The 17,366-nt window shown below is 42.8% G+C and overlaps 1 protein-coding gene across 1 annotated transcript; it reads left to right on the plus strand.

The window, feature by feature from the left end:
• Positions 1-77: 77 nt before the first annotated feature.
• On the plus strand, positions 78-16,053 carry XPNPEP3 (X-prolyl aminopeptidase 3). Its single transcript, XM_052669275.1, has 10 exons — positions 78-183; positions 1,145-1,261; positions 3,812-4,219; positions 5,475-5,677; positions 6,125-6,187; positions 8,783-8,896; positions 11,225-11,310; positions 11,918-12,101; positions 13,576-13,696; positions 14,538-16,053. Exons 1-10 carry the CDS (start codon positions 138-140, stop codon positions 14,702-14,704), a joined length of 1,509 nt encoding a protein of 502 aa, XP_052525235.1. The 5' UTR covers positions 78-137; the 3' UTR covers positions 14,705-16,053.
• The last annotated feature ends 1,313 nt before the right edge of the window (positions 16,054-17,366 follow it).

Here is a 17,366-nt window from a genome sequence, read left to right on the forward strand (position 1 = left end):
GCTCAACCTTACGGCTGCCGGCTGCGCCCCTCAGGCCCCGCGCAGGCGGCCTCGGCGGGCGCCTAAGATGGTGGCGTGGCGCTCTCTGATGCGGTCACGGCGCGGCGCCGCACTGGGGGAAGGCCCCCCCCCCGGCCATGTCGCGCCTGCTGGCGGCGGTGAGGGGCTGGCGCGGCGTCGCAGGTCAGAGAATCCTCCGCAGTGATTCGGTGCCTCTGGGCCCTGCCAATTCTGGCGCTGCCGCGCTGTCGGGCGTTATTGCTGGGCGCTGCGGTGGGTGGGAGGGGTGTGGGGTCACAGGCGCGGTTGGAGCCGAAGCTACCGCTGTTCGGGAAATAAAACGACGATTTGGAAAGCTTCCTAATGCCTTTATAGTATTGCTTTATTTAACGCCTGTTGTGTTGTCCTGTGGCGAGATACTTGGTAGTTCTCTCTGTAGATAAAGATGCTGGAAAAACTCCATTTTTTGCAGTTAGGTCTGTAACTATACTTCCTGGCCTGGATCTCTGGGCTGTTATTCCAGTCAGTCATTGCACAGCGAGTGCTTCAAGCTGAGATTATCGGTCATGCTCTGTAAGTAACCCCAGTCAGTGGTGTCACGCTGCTTCCCCAGCAGCTCTCAGTTGAGTCGTGTTGCTGTGTGAGGCAGCTTCAGACCTGCTTATGCTCATGAAGAGTTGGTTTTGTCTGTGCTCAGAACCTGGTACTGTGGTAAAGCAGCACAAACTAGTGTGGCAGGCAAAATAAAAGGCAAACAATTCTCTGAGCATCAGCCATTAGGCTCATTGCCATCTCCATCAGCTGTGACAGAAATCCAAAGTTGGTGAAGTTGTTACAACTGTGTTTAATTTTAGCTTTTGTCTTACTGTGCGCTCCCACAGCTCCCAAGTGCAATTCACAAATGTAATTCCTTTTAAAAATTGCCTACTTGGCTCTGTGTGGGTTTGGAAATGGGATATGCAGCCATACTTCTGAGAAACTGCTTTCAGTCTGACTACGTAACATATTGGAAAGTGTAATAGGGATATTTTTGTGATACGAGGTAAGTAAATGCTACTAGGAGTAAGGTCAGTTGATTGTAATTCTGAAGTTTTCTGATTGGAAAGTTCTTTTCCCTTGACATGGTCCATTTCTTTTCCTGTAGTTTGCAAGTCATGTGTTCTCCGGAGATTCTCCATCCAGCCAGCCCAGCAGAAGAAGATTCCAAACCGATATTTGGGCCAGCCCAGCCCCTTTACACACCCGCACCTACTCAAACCAGGTTAGGTTCATGCTCAGCATGATTCAGTCACTGGTATTCTTTCTTTTCTCTGCTTTTCTGTGGTGCTTAGGACAGAATATTGTTCTGTTGCATTGTATGTGTGTCTGTTGATTTCATTTGTTTATGATTAGCTTAAATTAACATGTAGGTCAAGCCTAAAGTACTATGAAAGAAATGCCTCCTATTTATTTCCCTAGAAACTGCAACAGATACAAAGGGCACAACAACACTATTTGATAGAGTAAATTCTCTCAATTAAACACTATTTCTCAACATAGTCGCTACCATTAGTGATGCAATTTCACCAGCAATGAACAAGAGCCCGCATGCTGCACTTGTAAAAATCTGCATGGCCTGTCTTGCATGTCACTGTCACCATTGCTGAAATGCACCACCCACCACCCACCTCCACCTCACTGTGCTCACATCAGCACTTTGTTCAACGTTCAACAAGCATCAATGAATGTCAGCGTGTGCCATTTTTTCACATGGAGGAATTCAATAACACACCTTTGCTTCATGCGCTCTTCCATAGCAGACACCATTTTGTCAGAATGTCCCTTTGCTGCCCACTGTAGCACAGCAACAAAATGTAACAGAATATTGGTGAGAAGGTTCAACATCTACTGCTGTACCACCACCATTCACCTCTGGCGTCATGGAGCAACTCAATAAAATAGGAGGAATTACTTTCATGGAACACAGATCTTAAGAGCTGGAAGGGACCTCTGGAGATACCAAGTCCAACTCTCCTGCTAAAGTGGGTTCCCTAGAGTAAGTTGCACAGGAAAGAGTACAAGAGGGTTTTGAATATCTCCAGAGGAGACTCCACGGTCTGGGCGCTCTGTTCCAGTGTTCTGTCACCCTCATTGTAAAGAATTTCTTCCTCATGTTTGTATGGAACTTCCAGTGTTCTAATTTGTGCCCACTGCCCCTCGTTCTATTCACACCACTGGAAAGAGCCTGGCCCCATCCATTTGACTCCCACCCATTGATAAGATCCCCTCTCAGTCTTCTCAAGGCCGAACAGTCCCAGGACTCTCAGCCTTTCTACAGAAATAAGATGACGTTGCTGTGCTGCAGTTATTAATTTTAAAAGAAAATGCCTAAAGCAAAGAGACTCCAGGCCTCATGGTTGGAAGGCAGCTGAGGTTCCCAGGTTCCACTCTATTGCAGTTTACTGGACTGTTTGCAATTTGCAGTAGTTAGCTGACAGGAACGCAGTGGAGCATAAGAAATATGCAGTATAATATTGCAGAAATGTGGGATCAGATTGCACTGGAACAGTTTCTGTATTCTGTGTCATTCTACATCTATGGATAAAACAAAGTAAGAAAATTTCTATCCCAAGTACCGAGCTGTAAAGTCTAATGGAAAGCAAATGGAAAGTGTCGCTTTTGCTTTTTTTTTCCTTTGGTCAGAGACAAACATGCTGCAGAGAGCCTCCCCCTTTTGTCCTACTCATGCAAGAATCCATTTACAGTAAAAGTCAAATTTTGATTTTCTTTCCTATAATTGCCAATACCTTAAGGAGTGTATGAAATTATAACTTAGCAGTATGAAAATGCAATCTATGTTAAATCCTATGTTAAAATAGGATATTAGCCAAAGCACTGACAAGTTTCATGTCTTAGTCTATAGCACAGTTAAGAAATCTCAGTTCTTAAAAATATATACTTAGACAGCTGTTGGTGGTTCTTTTGACTTCAGTCCGCTTTTGGTGATCTCTTGGTTGCTTCACTTCTTGTCCTTTGTGACTGGTACACTGTGAAACAGACTTTCATCAAAGGAAACATTTGTTTAGAGTCATCTGGAATATAATATTTAGCTTCAGAAAAATCCAGGTCTTTAATCATTGAGAGCAGCTACATCTTCCTCAGAAAAGATTCCTTCTCTTAATCAGAGTGATGCCAGCCTGTGGGTCGTGGTTTCCTTCTGCTTGGAAACCTGTAGGGAGAACCTCTGTGTTTCTGACTCCTCTCCCTGTATCTAACTCTCAGTCTGCCCCTTAGGCTTTAGGACTAGTTACTTTATGAGTTGACTTAGTGTGTATTTGAACACATTCCAGCTTTGTCTGAGGAAATCAGTGCTCAGGGTAAGAAGGTAATCTTTGGTTCAATGTCCAAATGCTATAAAAATCCAATCTGTTTTCAGCAAAGTTCAGTTTGTCTTGCCTTCTTCTTTTTTCCTTATCTTTCTGAAAATCACTCCTACCAAACTGCTCTTCACGGAATGCTTTGGCTGATTGTCTGGATCTGCCAGGTTCTGTGATTTCTGCCTTTGCACAGAAATGTATATCAAGAAAATCTTAAGCGTTTAAAACAAATTCCTCCCCTTTGCACAGTGGAGGAGCAGAGTAAGCAAGGATGTGCTGCAGGGGTGAGTGCTGAGAAGATGTAAGAGAGAGCAATGGAAAGGCTAGCAGGGACTGCAGTGAAGCCATGCATACAAAAGGCCTCAGGAAGCAAGCAGAAATCAGGCATGTGATTAGTAAAATATCACGAGGAACTTGAATTTTTGTTCTGATTTGTATTTTTTTTTTGGTTGTAGGGGAGGTAACCCCAGGCTTGTCACAGGTGGAATATTCTCTTCGCCGGCACAAACTGATGACACTGATCCAGAAGGAAGCCCAAGGTTGGGAAGGATTGGACCACACAGTGATTCTGCTGTCCAACCCCATGTACTACATGAGCAATGACATCCCCTACGTTTTCCACCAGGACACGAACTTCCTGTATCTCTGTGGGTTCCAGGAACCTGACAGCATCCTGGTGCTGCAGAGCCTTCCTGGCAAAGCGCTGCCCTCTCACAAGGCCATGCTTTTTGTGCCCCGGAGAGATCCGAGCCGAGAGCTGTGGGATGGGCCCAGGTCAGGCACAGATGGGGCCATCGCTCTGACAGGAGTAGATGAAGCTTACACTATTGAGGAGTTCGGGCACTTGGTGGCCAAGCTGAAAGGTAACAAAAATGAAGGGGGGATGAGATGAGGTATGGGTTGTAGGGTCTGAAAAGTACATCTGAATAGTTCTGGGAAGAAACTGTGCCAAATAGATGTAGGCTCCTCCCTTAAATACCTAATCTGTGAGCCTGTATTGGTGATGGAAGCAAGGAGGTCTCATGTAAGTGCTTTAAGATACTCTCATTGGAAGTAATATATCCCTCTTGGGTGACTGTAAAAAAGATGCAGGATCTTAAATTAGGCATCTAAAGCTAGCCAACATGAACTCCCACCTTCTGTCCCACATGACCTCAGTTACTGATCTGAGTGACTTGTAAACTGAGAGTTGGTCTGTACAAGTAAGAGGCAGTTCTGCTGCTCCTGCCTATTATTCCGCATTTGGCCTATTCACAGAAAGTTCTACTTAGACTGACATCTTTGACTGATAAATAAATTTTCACATAGGTAAATATCCTTGCCATCAGGAAGTTCATCTCCTGTAAATGGCTGAAATAAGCAGTTGCTCACCAAAGATATATTGAAACATGGTCAGTAATGACCCTGATTCCGTGCAGTGGATAACTGAGAGGATAAATGAGAGAAAGATTCAAAACATGTCCCACTGCAGTGCACTTGGTTGCCTACACCACCACAATTTTGATACGCGAGCTACATTTATCTGTGCAAGATCAGTGATATCAGAAAACCCAATATTTGCATACAAATGGGGATTTGTCAAATCTACATGTTATGCATTGCTAATTTTCTGGATTTTAAAGTGATCTCTGGTGTATGGGAACTGCTGAGTCACGGCCTGAACCTCTGATGGATCACCTGAGGCGAGCAATGAGTCAGCCAGAGGAGCACAGCTGAAGGCAATTCACCTGTGCTGCCGGAAGGGGGTGGAGCCAGGCTCCACCTCTCCTAGACCCATTTAAGAGCTGGCTGCCAGTGGGGAAGGATCTCTTCTGGAGATGCCTTCTTTGGAGTTCTGTAGTAAGCCCAGGGTGTGGGTAAGCTTTCTATCTGTGCTCTTTTTGATATTGTGACTCACTCTGCCAAACTCTCTTGTTTATGTCATAATTATAACATATTTGTATTCATTGACTAGGCATCTGGTTTTATCTGACAGCAAACATATGATCTGTAAATACATATTCAGAGAAAATTACCAGGGCAGCTACAGATGTAGCTTAGGGGGGGTGATTTTGTACGTATGAGGAGAGAATTTCTGAATTTATCTTCATCTGCATCAATATTTGTTTTGTATTCCAGGTGAGTCAAACAAGGTGTGGTATGATGTGACTAAACCAGTGCATAAAGAACTGCACGCTGACTATATGCAGCCCCTGGCTGAAATAAAAGCTCGGAGCAAAAATCACATCCAAGGCATCCGGCATCTCGTGCAAAACCTTCGGCTGATCAAATCTCCTGCAGAGATTGAGAGGATGAAAATAGCTGGACGAGTGACATCGGAGGTACGCAGCTGTGTACTCTCAGAAAGAACCACTGTATTCCTTTACACAAGAAAGCAGAGAGGGTGTTACAGCGTGAGTTAGGTTGGAAGGATAAGATCTGATCTTAGTTACTGAACTGCTGGTTCTCAACTATTGGCTCAGCACCCTCTGCACAAGGAGACCCAAGAAGACAGCTCAATTAATGTCTCTTCTCTCAATTAACGTAACTTTATCCAGAATGAGCCAGCAGGTGTTAGACTCTGTTTTAAAGTTGTGTTTATTCAGGAACAGTGGTGCCCCTTGTACCTTCTCCTCAACTTCTCCTCTCCTTCCCCGTGCTATTTTCTTCTCCGTTTATTCCGTTATTTTCAAGGAGACAGCTGATTTTTAGGTATTCCCCAAAAGACAGCAGGTAACAGCAGGTCCTTTACTAACTGAAAGGTCCTTTTTATTTGTTTATTTTTATAGGCTTTCATAGAGACAATGTTTGCCAGAAAATCTCCAGTGGATGAAGCCTTTCTGTATGCAAAGGTGAGTGTGTCATTGTTGGGGGTGGGATGGAAGGGCTAAATGTTTCTTACTCTTCCAGGAAACTAGGAATGTCAAATCTCCCTATAATGAAAAAGAAATACGTATTTCTCTTTCACCCAACTCTCATGGTGCCTTGGGCATACCCCGAACTCCCCTCAGTCAAGAACTGTAGCCTTGTTTGAACAACTCTTTTGATTTAAGAAAAGTTGCACTGTTGCAGCAGATTGTTTTGGACTGTGCTTGGAGATGTCAACAGAATCTGAATTTAGAGCTTGTAATAGCAAAAATGTTTTCCCTTCCCTACAGGTATATCTCTTGTACCTGGTAGCCATACTAGAACTGTTCTCTCACATATAGGTGGGCTCCAAAGTTCAGTGCTCTTATGCTGAGGACAAAATATTCTTTCTGGAGGTCTTTTGTTTGTTGCCTTTATTTCCAAAAGTCAATAAAGATGGAGTCAAAGCTCCACAAATGATTATTATGAATTTAAAGGCATTTAAAAAAAAAGTGGGGGATGGGTAAAGTGAACTGGAAAGTAAGCTTCTTCGCTAATTCCTCTTTGAAGATGCTGCTCTGATTCTTCAGAGCACCTTCAGTGTTGGGGCAAGACACAAAAGTAATCCCGTCAGCAATGGGGGGAAGCTACTACATGAAGATCTGGTTAAAGGAGTGCAGTTTGTGTGAGGGAAGTTTCTGTGTGGGAGAAAAAGCAAAAGAAAGCCATGAGTGAGGAGGCCTAAAGAAAATAAGAGATAAAGGGTGAGACAAAATATAACAGCTAATTCCAGAAAAGTTGTAAAAGAGAGGGTTGGCTACATCTGTGTTTGAGTAAGTGTGTCTCATGGACAAGAGTCCAAAGTGTGCCCTATGTCTCCAGAGCTATCAGTATGCATAGGTCCTAGCCTAGTAAATGAAAAATCCTGAGTTTGAACGTAAGCTTTCAGTTGAGGAATTTTTTTTTACCCTTTCCATCCACAATAAGTGAGAATTCGGACATTTGGATCTTCCTCACTGAATGTGCAGAGAGATCATATCTGCAGTAAAGATAATTCTCTGTTGATGATAGATCGTGCAGCAGATATGATAATTGAGAAAGGAAATAAGCTGCTGTTATGTTTTAGTTATCTGCTTTTTGCTTAATAGAGGGCTGTGAGTTTCAAGAAATTACTTCCCTTAAGGTGTGTGATTTTGTTACCTGTGTAAATCAAATGCAGTTTGTTTTCTACTATCCTTTTTACAAACTATCACCAAGGCAATGAGGGAGGGGGGAAAAAAACCAAACGCCTGGAGTTTTGTGGAAAAACAGGAAAAAAGCAAATTTTCATTTACTGAAGGAGCTCTTCCTAGCTGGGAGGCTGCTTGGGATGACTGGGAGAACACTTCAGTGGAATCTCTCACTTTTGTATGCAGAAGAATTTCACCTTTCTCATCTGAAGAAGAGTGTATCTAATTCATGTGTAACTTGTTAGCAGTGTAGTGTCTGCTTTTGAGGAACTTCTGCAGCTTTTGCAACAAAGTGTGAGGAACTCCTTAGCAGTGTTCTCCCCACCTTTACTGAAGGTCTAAATTTATCTGCTATTGATGTCCTTTTCTACCATACCCACAAAACCAGCTAACCAAAACTGGAGACACAGTTCTCATTGTATTCTGTAAAACAATTCTATTGCACAAAATGGAAGTGCATATAAGATCATTTTGTAAAGCCTGCTTCTCTTTACTCTAGCCTCTCATTACATCAGCTTGCCACCGTTGTCTTGAAGCAGTGTAGACACCTGCCTGCACATTTGGCAAGGAATTTTGTAAGGAAATGCAGTGAGATGCATGTTTCAGTTATGTCGGCAGGATTTGACCCTCCATTCTGACACAGATGGGCCTGTGCTGAGTTGGCACTGAGACACACGTCCAACTTGTAAAGAAAATAATTTTAACTTTAGTGTATTTTACAGCTCAGTTTCCCACTCCACATCAGGATCATAAAACCTTCTTCATTACATGTAGGCATTCTGGAGTATTCTGTCCTATGGGGTTTTGCTAATTACAGAAAAGACAAGCTAGTAGTATGCTGAGGATATAGAGGGGCTTTATAGACAAGTTTATTCATTTCATCTGCTTATCTCTGAAGAAAGGTAAAGCTCTTGAATTAAAATCTATTTTTTGCATGCTTTATAACCTTTTTATTCATTACTGCTCTAAATACACTAAACATCAAAACACAGCTGTTGTCTTCATGGGTAATTTGCAAACCTTTACAGCAGCTAACAGTGAAACTTTATGTAGGATCAAATTCTCACCTGGATTTATGATAACATAATGAATTTCTGAAACAGTATGCCTGTACCAGGGAGAGCTTCTGTGAGATTGTGTGTAGGTTTAAAATGCTCTCTTGAAGAATGGATAGTTCTGTGGTATTTCCTCCAATGCTCTGGGAAACTTTCTAGGCTGCTTCCACGTGATGAAGTCACTTCACAGTTTCACTTTGCGTTGTACAAATTAAAAAAAAGACTTGCAGGACATGAATCATGAATCATAGCTCCAGGGCAGTTAATCACCAGGATCAGCACTAACAACCTCCTCCTCTTCGAATTGGTCTTCCAGTTTGAATTTGAGTGCCGAGCTCGTGGTGCTGACATCTTGGCCTACCCCCCTGTTGTTGCTGGTGGCAATAGATCAAACACTTTGCACTATGTGAAGAACAATCAGCTCATTAAGGTAAACCATACGCCATCCACTTACTTGAAATGTGTTTATGTGACACACTGTCCCCATATGCATCCCCTTGCTGATCTGTTTTGGCTGAACAGATCAAAACACTTCAATGTTTTCAAGTTAGCGGGGGAAAGGGATTCTTTCCTGGTAAGCTTTACTGCCAGTGATAAATTAACTTCATTCCTGCTGGTCTCTTTCTCTCCTCTGCGTATTTGCTGCTGTATTTTCTGTAAGGTGGAGGGACTTGGAAACAAGCTTGTAAATATTTAATTTAGCAAGGGTGCTAGCTGCACACCATGTTTCAGTGATGCAGTACTGGGTGAATTGCTGCCCTCACAGATGAGAGGGCAGCTGTAGCAGACATAGTGAAAGCACTCTGGAATCCTTCTGTTGTCACTTGCATTTCTTCACCTTGCCTTGCAAGCAAAGGTGCAGCAGTGCATTCCTTCTCTGGCTAGGCTGAAATGCATTTTGGACACCACGTAGGCCAATAAAGCAGGGAAGGGGAACAAGAAAGGTCTAGCATTAAACACTGGGGAACAAATTAAATAGTTGTAGGTAAATTAATGTATTAATGAATATATTTTGATTGTTCATAGCATTGATTTGAACCCTCTCCAGCTTTCCTGATAAAACACCTCTAGATTCAGGTAAGTATTCTGAGAATCAGAATGCTTACCCCATTGCTCTATTCAGTATTTTCAGTGGAGCATATTTGTTTCACATTAATGCAGGATGAAACTTTTCTTGCCAGCACTGTTTTTTTTCTTGAAGCTGTTGTGCAAGCAGACCTTGAAATGATCTGAAGAGACACATGTACAAAAGATATGACAGACTGTTTTTGGCAGAAATAAACCTCTTTTGTTGTTCTGTCATCCAAGGTCAGGCATGCACGTGTAACTTCAGTTGCTTCTGTTAAAGTTGATCTGTTAAGCAACTGTCACTTGTGTTTTTTCTAAACTAGCAAGTAGGAGGTTAAACTCAAACTTGATTTTTCCTTTATGAGCTGCCTCTTACATGTCTTGTTGCCAAATAGGCTGACAAGGTATCTAAGTTAGAAGGTATCCAAAGGCTGCATGTGGCCAGATGTGGACTTCAGTCCATCGCTTAGTGGACTCAGCTTTAAAGAAAGAGGACAAAATACTTGACATAACGAGGCAGCGAACAGTCAGACCACAGGCTGAATTTCCTCAGCCGTTAGAATCTGACTTAGGACAGGTACTGTAATTTCATATTTTACTTAAATAATTGAACCAGCTGTTTAGAAAAAGTTTTAAATAGGGTTTAAATGGAAAGCAGTAGTGAGACCATCTCGCTTCTAGTTTATGTACAGGGTGTGTGAAATACATTGACAGTAGCTAGCAATGGAAGCAGTGTTAGCATTATTCTTTTTTCCATTAATATTCAGAAATTATTCTTTGTCATGCCTCATTCAAGGCTGCTGGCACTGACCTGTAGAATAAATCTCTATAAAAGTCTCTATACAAAGTAATCATAGAAGGAAGGTAAATCCACAGATAATTAAATCCAAAGTTTTCACAGATCTGATCACTCTTAGTTGTTTCTCATGCCTTTAAGGAGGAAAAGGCAGTGGGTTTGTTCTTGGACCTTGGTCTTTTTGGCATTGCTTTTCTTGGAAGATGTGCAGTCAGCAATTTGATTGACTTGGGACAGTTTTGCTGAATGGATTTGGAGACTTGTATCTCCAGAAGTCTGTTTTTCATCACCAGATAAATTCAGAAGTATATCTTAGAGCAGGCAAGAAAGCCCCAAAAGAGAAGAAGAAAGATGGTACAAATTAGTAAACAGCAATTTTACAGTAGCAATATACTATCAGAGAAGTATTTTGCTGGTTCTTGTGACAAGGCTAGTATTTTTACTCGTTAATGATTTTGTGGGTAGCTCAGAAACTTTTTTTTTTTCTTTTTTTCCTTCCAGAACCTTTCTGTCTCAGTCACAAGCAGAGAACTGGCGGTGAAAGGAGTCAGCTGTGTAATTTGCTGGAATAAGAGTTCCAGTGTCAGTGGGGCTGATATCTCAGAGCACAGAATAGTTCAAGGAAAATGTCTTTTATTACTCCAGAGTGTTTGACATCAGTGTATTAGGGCTCAGACTATAGATAAGCCTAATAGAGAGTCTTGCAGAGAAGCAATCCAACTGCAGTAGCCTATTTATAAGTAATAGCAGCTGGCGTGTTGTTCTGCAAAAGGAGTTCACAGCTCTGCAGCTGCTTTGCAAAAATCACTGCATTGTCTCCTTTCCTCCTCTCTGAGGCATCAGTTCACTCAGTACCCACTGATCCACACAGGCATTTTTTCCTGTTATTCTCAGGATGGTGAAATGGTCTTGCTAGATGGTGGGTGTGAGTTCTCCTGCTACGTAAGCGACATCACACGAACCTGGCCCGTCAATGGAAGGTATGTCATGACAGGGCTGTTTTGAAGGAGTGTGAGAAGCTCTTAAATAATGCACAGTCTGAGTGTATGTGTGTAATCTGTGACAGTAGCTCAAATATGTCCCATTCTGTAGTTCTTTGGGGTAATGAAATTATGTAAACAAATCTTTCAATGCGAGAGGCTGTATTTCCCTCTGCTTCATTAATTACTGCTGTTTTCAGGTATTCTGGTATTTTTAAGGAGAAGAGATGGCTTTTGTGCATTCAGCTGTTCCTTACGCAGAGTAATAGAACAGGAGTTTAGCTGAGCAGTACGCGGCTGGTGCAGTGTCCCTGTGGTTGTGTGTCTGATTCTTGCATGTTGGGCTCAAGTGTGTCCTGTCTCCAGCAGTAGTGCTGCCTTGGCTTGCTTTGGGATAAGGAAGTCAAATAGAATCCCTGCCTCTACCCAGTGTGTTGAAGGCATGTTTCTGCGATACGTTGCCTGGCATTTCCCATAAGGAGACAGTTGCTTTCCTTTCTGACTCCCCTTGCTTCAGCACTAAACTGAATTTGTCTCTAAAACAGCTTCTGGGTGGAGGACTTCATTGGGAGAAATGTGCTTTGTTCCTTTTCTCAATGATTTGCAGGTTCACCAAACCTCAAGCAGAACTGTACCAGGCTGTCTTGGACATCCAGAAGTCCTGCCTGAGCCTCTGCTCCCCAGGTGTGAGTCTAGAAAATATCTACAGCCTCATGCTGAGCCTTATTGGACAGAAGCTGAAAGACTTGGGGATCCTAAAGGGCAGCATCACTGACAGCCACTTCTTTAAGGTACACAAAGGTTATTTTTAATCCAGCTTCTCCCCGCTGTGATTGTTGCATCTGTGGTTTATGTTAGTGGCTTTAGTTTAGATCAGAAATACACTTTTGAAGCAAATCTTTTAATTATCCCTACTTAATGTGCTTTAGTTTGTGTTGTGGGCTGGTCTCAGTGCTGGACTGGATTTCTTTCAGGTGAGGCTAACTTTGAAGATCTGTTTCAACCCCTAAAGGGCATTCAGCCCACAGTTTGGTCTGAAATAACATCCAGCCCTTACACATGCGCAGTGAGGACACTGTCCCTCTGGCACTTGCTTTTTCCCTCTGCAAATCCATTCCCACTGGTCTGCACTGCTTATTAATGTCGCTGTAGCTTTAAAGTACAAATAATCCAAACAAACCTAGGGAAACATTGGCACTGACACAGAAGGCTGCGTGCATGGTCGACTGCAGGCAATTAGTCAGAGTTCTGAGATTTGTTTAAAATAACATTAATCTGCAGTGCCACCAAAAAGCACAGCCCAATTTCTCTGTTTCCACCTGCTGCTTCTTCCGTGCCTCTCTGGGTGTCACTGCTGGGATTTACAGAATTATCTGGAGAACACAGTGGGGAACTGGGCTGCCTTGGAGCTAAACCTGCAGGTAAAATAGGATTGTTTTGCCATTAGAAAAGTTTTCTGGTCCCACTCACAGCAAATCTGCATGATTGCTGATGCCAGTACCAGAAAGATGGCAGGGACCGGGTGGCAGAACTATCCCTTGGGCAGCAGTACAGACTTCTGCCAGATTTAATTGTCCTACAAGTGTCAGTACGGTAACAGCACAAGTTTTCCCCTCCGAATGGAGGCGATCATGCCAATTTCTCTCGGCAGGTGGCAGCACAGCCAGATGAGAGTAAGGACTGCAGCTCAGTCCCCAGTGAATATGAGGAGCTGGGGGACAGAGTAGGAATTAGCTCTTTGATTCCTGCTCCTCTCTAGAGGGAGGGGATTAGGATGGTGTGAGGGGAGGTGGTAACAGTGCGCAGTAGAGATGGGTTAAAATCCTGCTGTAGCTGCTGAATGAAATTGGTGTTGCTCCTTTTCTTTAATGCATAGGTGAGTGCTTCACCATAGCACCTAGCAGCTGTGCTGGCTGCTGCCACTTGTCGAGGTCTGCTGATAGGAGCAACACAGGGTGTGGATAGTTAAGGGATGGGAAGGATTGGGGCAGCAAAGGTCAGTGAGATAAAAACTGAATTTCTTGCCTGTCATGCAAGGTGTAGATGTGCTTAAGCTTGTGCTTGAGTAGAAAGGCATTCAGAATAGGCAGTTGGTACTGTTAACTTTTGAGGGCCCTTCAGTTCTGGTAAATCGAGAGCCCAGAGACAAGCAGGTAACTAAGCACAGCGCATAACTGCTGTCTCTCTTCTTCCCATCTTCTGCATTTGAACAACAGACTGGCTGCATTTAATTACCTCCATAACGCTTGCTTTGTTTTCTGTCAGGCTGTTCGAAGGTACTGCCCACACCATGTGGGCCATTACTTGGGCATGGATGTTCACGATACCCCAGATGTATCCCGGTCTGTCCCACTCCGGCCAGGCATGGTGATAACCATTGAACCAGGTAAAAAGATACAGTGGTGGACAAAATCATATAACACTGAGGATAACAGTACTACTCTGAGTTGTTAGTTGCTTCCTCTGACCAAAGCATTCAGGTCCTTTCCTGTTGAAACTTGAAAATATTGAAGTGTTAGAAAACCTTATCTTACACCCCTCCCAAAAATATTAGAATATTTGAAAATTGTGTTTCCATCTTAAATACAGCCAGCATGTGGGCATGAATACTCAGAAAGTGCCTGTGCAGCAACAGACAGAGTAACTTAGAACTTAAGACTGCTGGTATTTGATCCTCAGCGTTACAGATTATTGCAGAGCAGAGAAGCAGAGTAAATTCAGTTGTGCTGTGGTCTGTGTTGTTGTAACTAAACTACTACCAGTTGCTTATAGTGTAAGTTCCTCTTGAGCCTTGCAGCCTGCAATTACAAGCATTCACAGCTTATTTTTGCAAACAAGACATTTCACAGTGAGTATTTATTTCCTCTTGTCACTTATTTTGGAGCTGTCAGATGAAAACTGATATTTAATGCTCGGCTCTTCTCTCTTTCTATTTGGAACACTGTTAAAATCATCACTGTGAACACAGAGTTGAGAGCAAAAGGTGCCAAAGGACCTGCTGTAATTGTGGAAGTTCTTATTAACATGCTGATGTCCATAGGCACTGCCCTTTCTTTGCTTACCAGCTGCTGTGATTGAAGGGAAAGAGAGCAGTTTTCCTTATTAAACTTCTTCAAGGTCGAATTCTTGTGATACTGCTGAAAATCTTACCCTGTTCTTAAGGTGGGTGCATCGAGGGAAAGATTTTTAGGGAGTGTGGCATGTTTTAATTCCCTCCCTTCTTTCAGGACTTTATATCCCTGAAGATGATGTGAGTGCCCCAGAGAGGTTTCGTGGCCTTGGTGTACGCATTGAGGATGACATTGTGATAGCAGACGATTCACCTCTCATCTTGTCTGCTGACTGTCCCAAGGAGATCTACGATATCGAGCAGATCTGTGGCCGCAGCTCATGATATCTCTTCAGGAGATGCGTGCCTCCAGGGATGCAGATCCCCGTAACTGGCTGCACTTGTCAAATGGTGGAGAGAGAGTTGATGGCGGTTTCCAAATCTGAGGCTGGGAAGCAGAATGCAAAAGACTCTGGCACTGAGTGCTGAAAAGCAAAGCAACCTTTTCTATATGTATTTTTCTTCTGATTTGTCTAGTGCTGATGTTGAGCTATTGCAGAACGTGGGGGTGGATTCATCCCTCTGTTGTGTGGATCCATCTGTTCTGATGCCCTTGAGTAGATGGACTTTGTGAGTGCTGCCAGTAGCACAGCTTCAGCCTGGTTCCTCTACAGATGCAGTAGTACAACTGCTGAGACCTGGGTCCTGTTGTTTACCTTTTTTGCAGTAATTACACAATAGTCAGAATTTAAAAGTGAGATTCTGAAAAATGCTGCTTTTGGAAAATAAAATCATTTCAAGCACTTTCGACTTTAGAACCCTGGGCGGAGAGGTTTTGGTAGTTGGGAAGATGAGTTTGGTTGGGAGGTAGCCTGAAGCTTGTGCAGAGTGCTTTTGTTATTTTAAGAATAAGGATATCTTTGGTTTTGGTTCAGGCAGATGCAAAATAAGCCAACAGCGGAGGAAAACACCTCATCGAGTCTTTCAGCTTATTGAAATGTTTGAGTTCTGGAGGTTGTTCATTCTGGTCTTCCACATTCCATTCTTTTTATCACCACTCTCCATTCCAGGCTCTTGTTTTGAGCCTGCCACTGTCCTGTGAAGCCAGTAACATGTTGGCTGTGTCGGGCTCCACTGGCAGGATGCTGGTTGTCATCTGGATGTGAGTTGATCAGTTCTGGGACAGGCACAGCATCCTTCTGGTTTATGCTGCGTCAGCCACTTCAGCAGTGCATTTATGAAGAAAGCAGCATGAAGAATGCAAGTTTTATACCACGTGTTTGAAATAATTTGCCTTTTCAGAACACTGAGGGCATGAGCACTTCTGGGTTTTAGGTTTTGCCAAATGCCATCAGTAATGAATGCTTTGTGATAGTATTTTTGAGGCAGCTGCAAATGGGACTTGTGGCTAGGATGACTGAGGAGTAAAGAGAAGACTTCCTGTCAGCAACAGCATATCACCCAAAGCATTGTAATGCCACAGTAAATACACCTATTTGAGGCAAACATGCTGTCTGTGTATTTCCTGAAGATATTTTGACAGTCAACTATTTAACATCTAAAAAATGTCTCTAATAATATATCTCCTGTTACTTATGTTGGCTTTTCCTTCCTATCATCTTTTTCTTTTCTAATTGCAGCTTTAGGTATTTTCCTCTCCACTCTTTCTTTTAATTCTCTTCCTCTACTCTCTTGTCTCGATGCACCATAATATCACAATTTCCTAGCGCCCACTTTTCTTCTTAGTGTACATCACTGCCTCTTCCCATTTGTTCCCATTTAACTCCCCACAGCAGATGTAAGCAATGGTAGTCAGGGTTCCTGAGTTTGACTTCTGGCTCTGTTGCTGTGTAACCTACAGCAATTTCTTTTTAATCCCCCTTTTTTTATTTTTCTTCCTCTCATTTGACTTCGTGAAGGCCAGGCAGTGTCATACATATCCCATTGTTTTTAATGGAAGTAGGGTGCAGCCACCAAGGTGTTAATCTGGCACTTGAAAGGCAGCCAAGACATACTGTAGTTTTGTTTTTTAAATGTGGTCAAAAATGAATGCTTTCACAAGGTTTAATGTAGCAAGCTTCACCTAGAAGGGAAAATCTACTAATCTCTGATGAAAGTTACTGTTAGGTACTTGTGCATCGCAGTGTGAACTGTTAGCAGGGAGGCTTGTCAAGTGTGGATGCGAAGAACTGATCATTACTTTAGATGTCCTTCCAATCTAACCCATTTTTCTTCCATTTGCATCTGTTAGAGCCATACCAACTGGGAAAGGTCTTGGATTTTGTAGCTGTGTAAGTAGCTGAAAATCCGTGTCTGCTGATGACCACGTCTGTACATGTGCTTAGTTGCAGTTATTGGTTGGATGTACTGTAAATAAGCCTTTGGAATACACGTTTAAAAGTGATTTTAAAAATATGTTTTCTAGAAGGTCATTTATTGAGCCATCAAGTTGCATGGCTATCAGTCACTTAAAAACTTCAGAAACCATTATTTTTCAGAGAGATTTAAATATTATCTGTAATCTATCTTGTACTTCAAATAACATTGTCAAATATAGGCAAACACTGATTTCTATCTCTCCTGCAACTTGCAAACACCAGTTGATCTTAGGAATGCTGAAGAACGTTTGTCAGTGAAGAAGTGTTTGGATGGGGAGTACTGGATCTGCTAGGACTGACTGCTGTGCTCTGCCGTGCAAAGTGCCTGATTCAGGCTGTGAGTTGCTCCATGTCCTACAAATCTTCCAGAGTTTCTAACCATTTCTCCAGCACAAACTGCTGCAAATATTTTGAATGTGTTACTTCATGAGAATGCATTCCATAGAATGTATCAAATTCGAGTGTTACCAGCTGAAATTGTTGAGGGCTTTCTCTCAGTTGTTGCAGAGGTAGATAATCACAGTGTCAGCTGGTATGTACATACGTGCCACTGCGTCCCTTGAATACAACCAAATCTGTGAACATTTTACACATTGCTCATCAGGAAACCAGCACAAAGAATCCTTTCT

This window comes from Tympanuchus pallidicinctus, unplaced genomic scaffold (genome assembly GCF_026119805.1).
Source record: "Tympanuchus pallidicinctus isolate F22 unplaced genomic scaffold, pur_lepc_1.0 scaffold8, whole genome shotgun sequence".
NCBI classification, from domain to species: domain Eukaryota; kingdom Metazoa; phylum Chordata; class Aves; order Galliformes; family Phasianidae; genus Tympanuchus; species Tympanuchus pallidicinctus.

Coding starts and splice junctions, on each gene's coding strand:
- XPNPEP3 (XM_052669275.1), top strand. CDS start 138: ATGTCGCGCCTGCTGGCGGCGGTGAGGGGCTGGCGCGGCGTCGCAG. Junction 12,102..13,575: donor CTGACAGCCACTTCTTTAAG/GTACACAAAGGT, acceptor GTTTTCTGTCAG/GCTGTTCGAAGGTACTGCCC. Junction 13,697..14,537: donor GGTGATAACCATTGAACCAG/GTAAAAAGATAC, acceptor CCCTTCTTTCAG/GACTTTATATCCCTGAAGAT.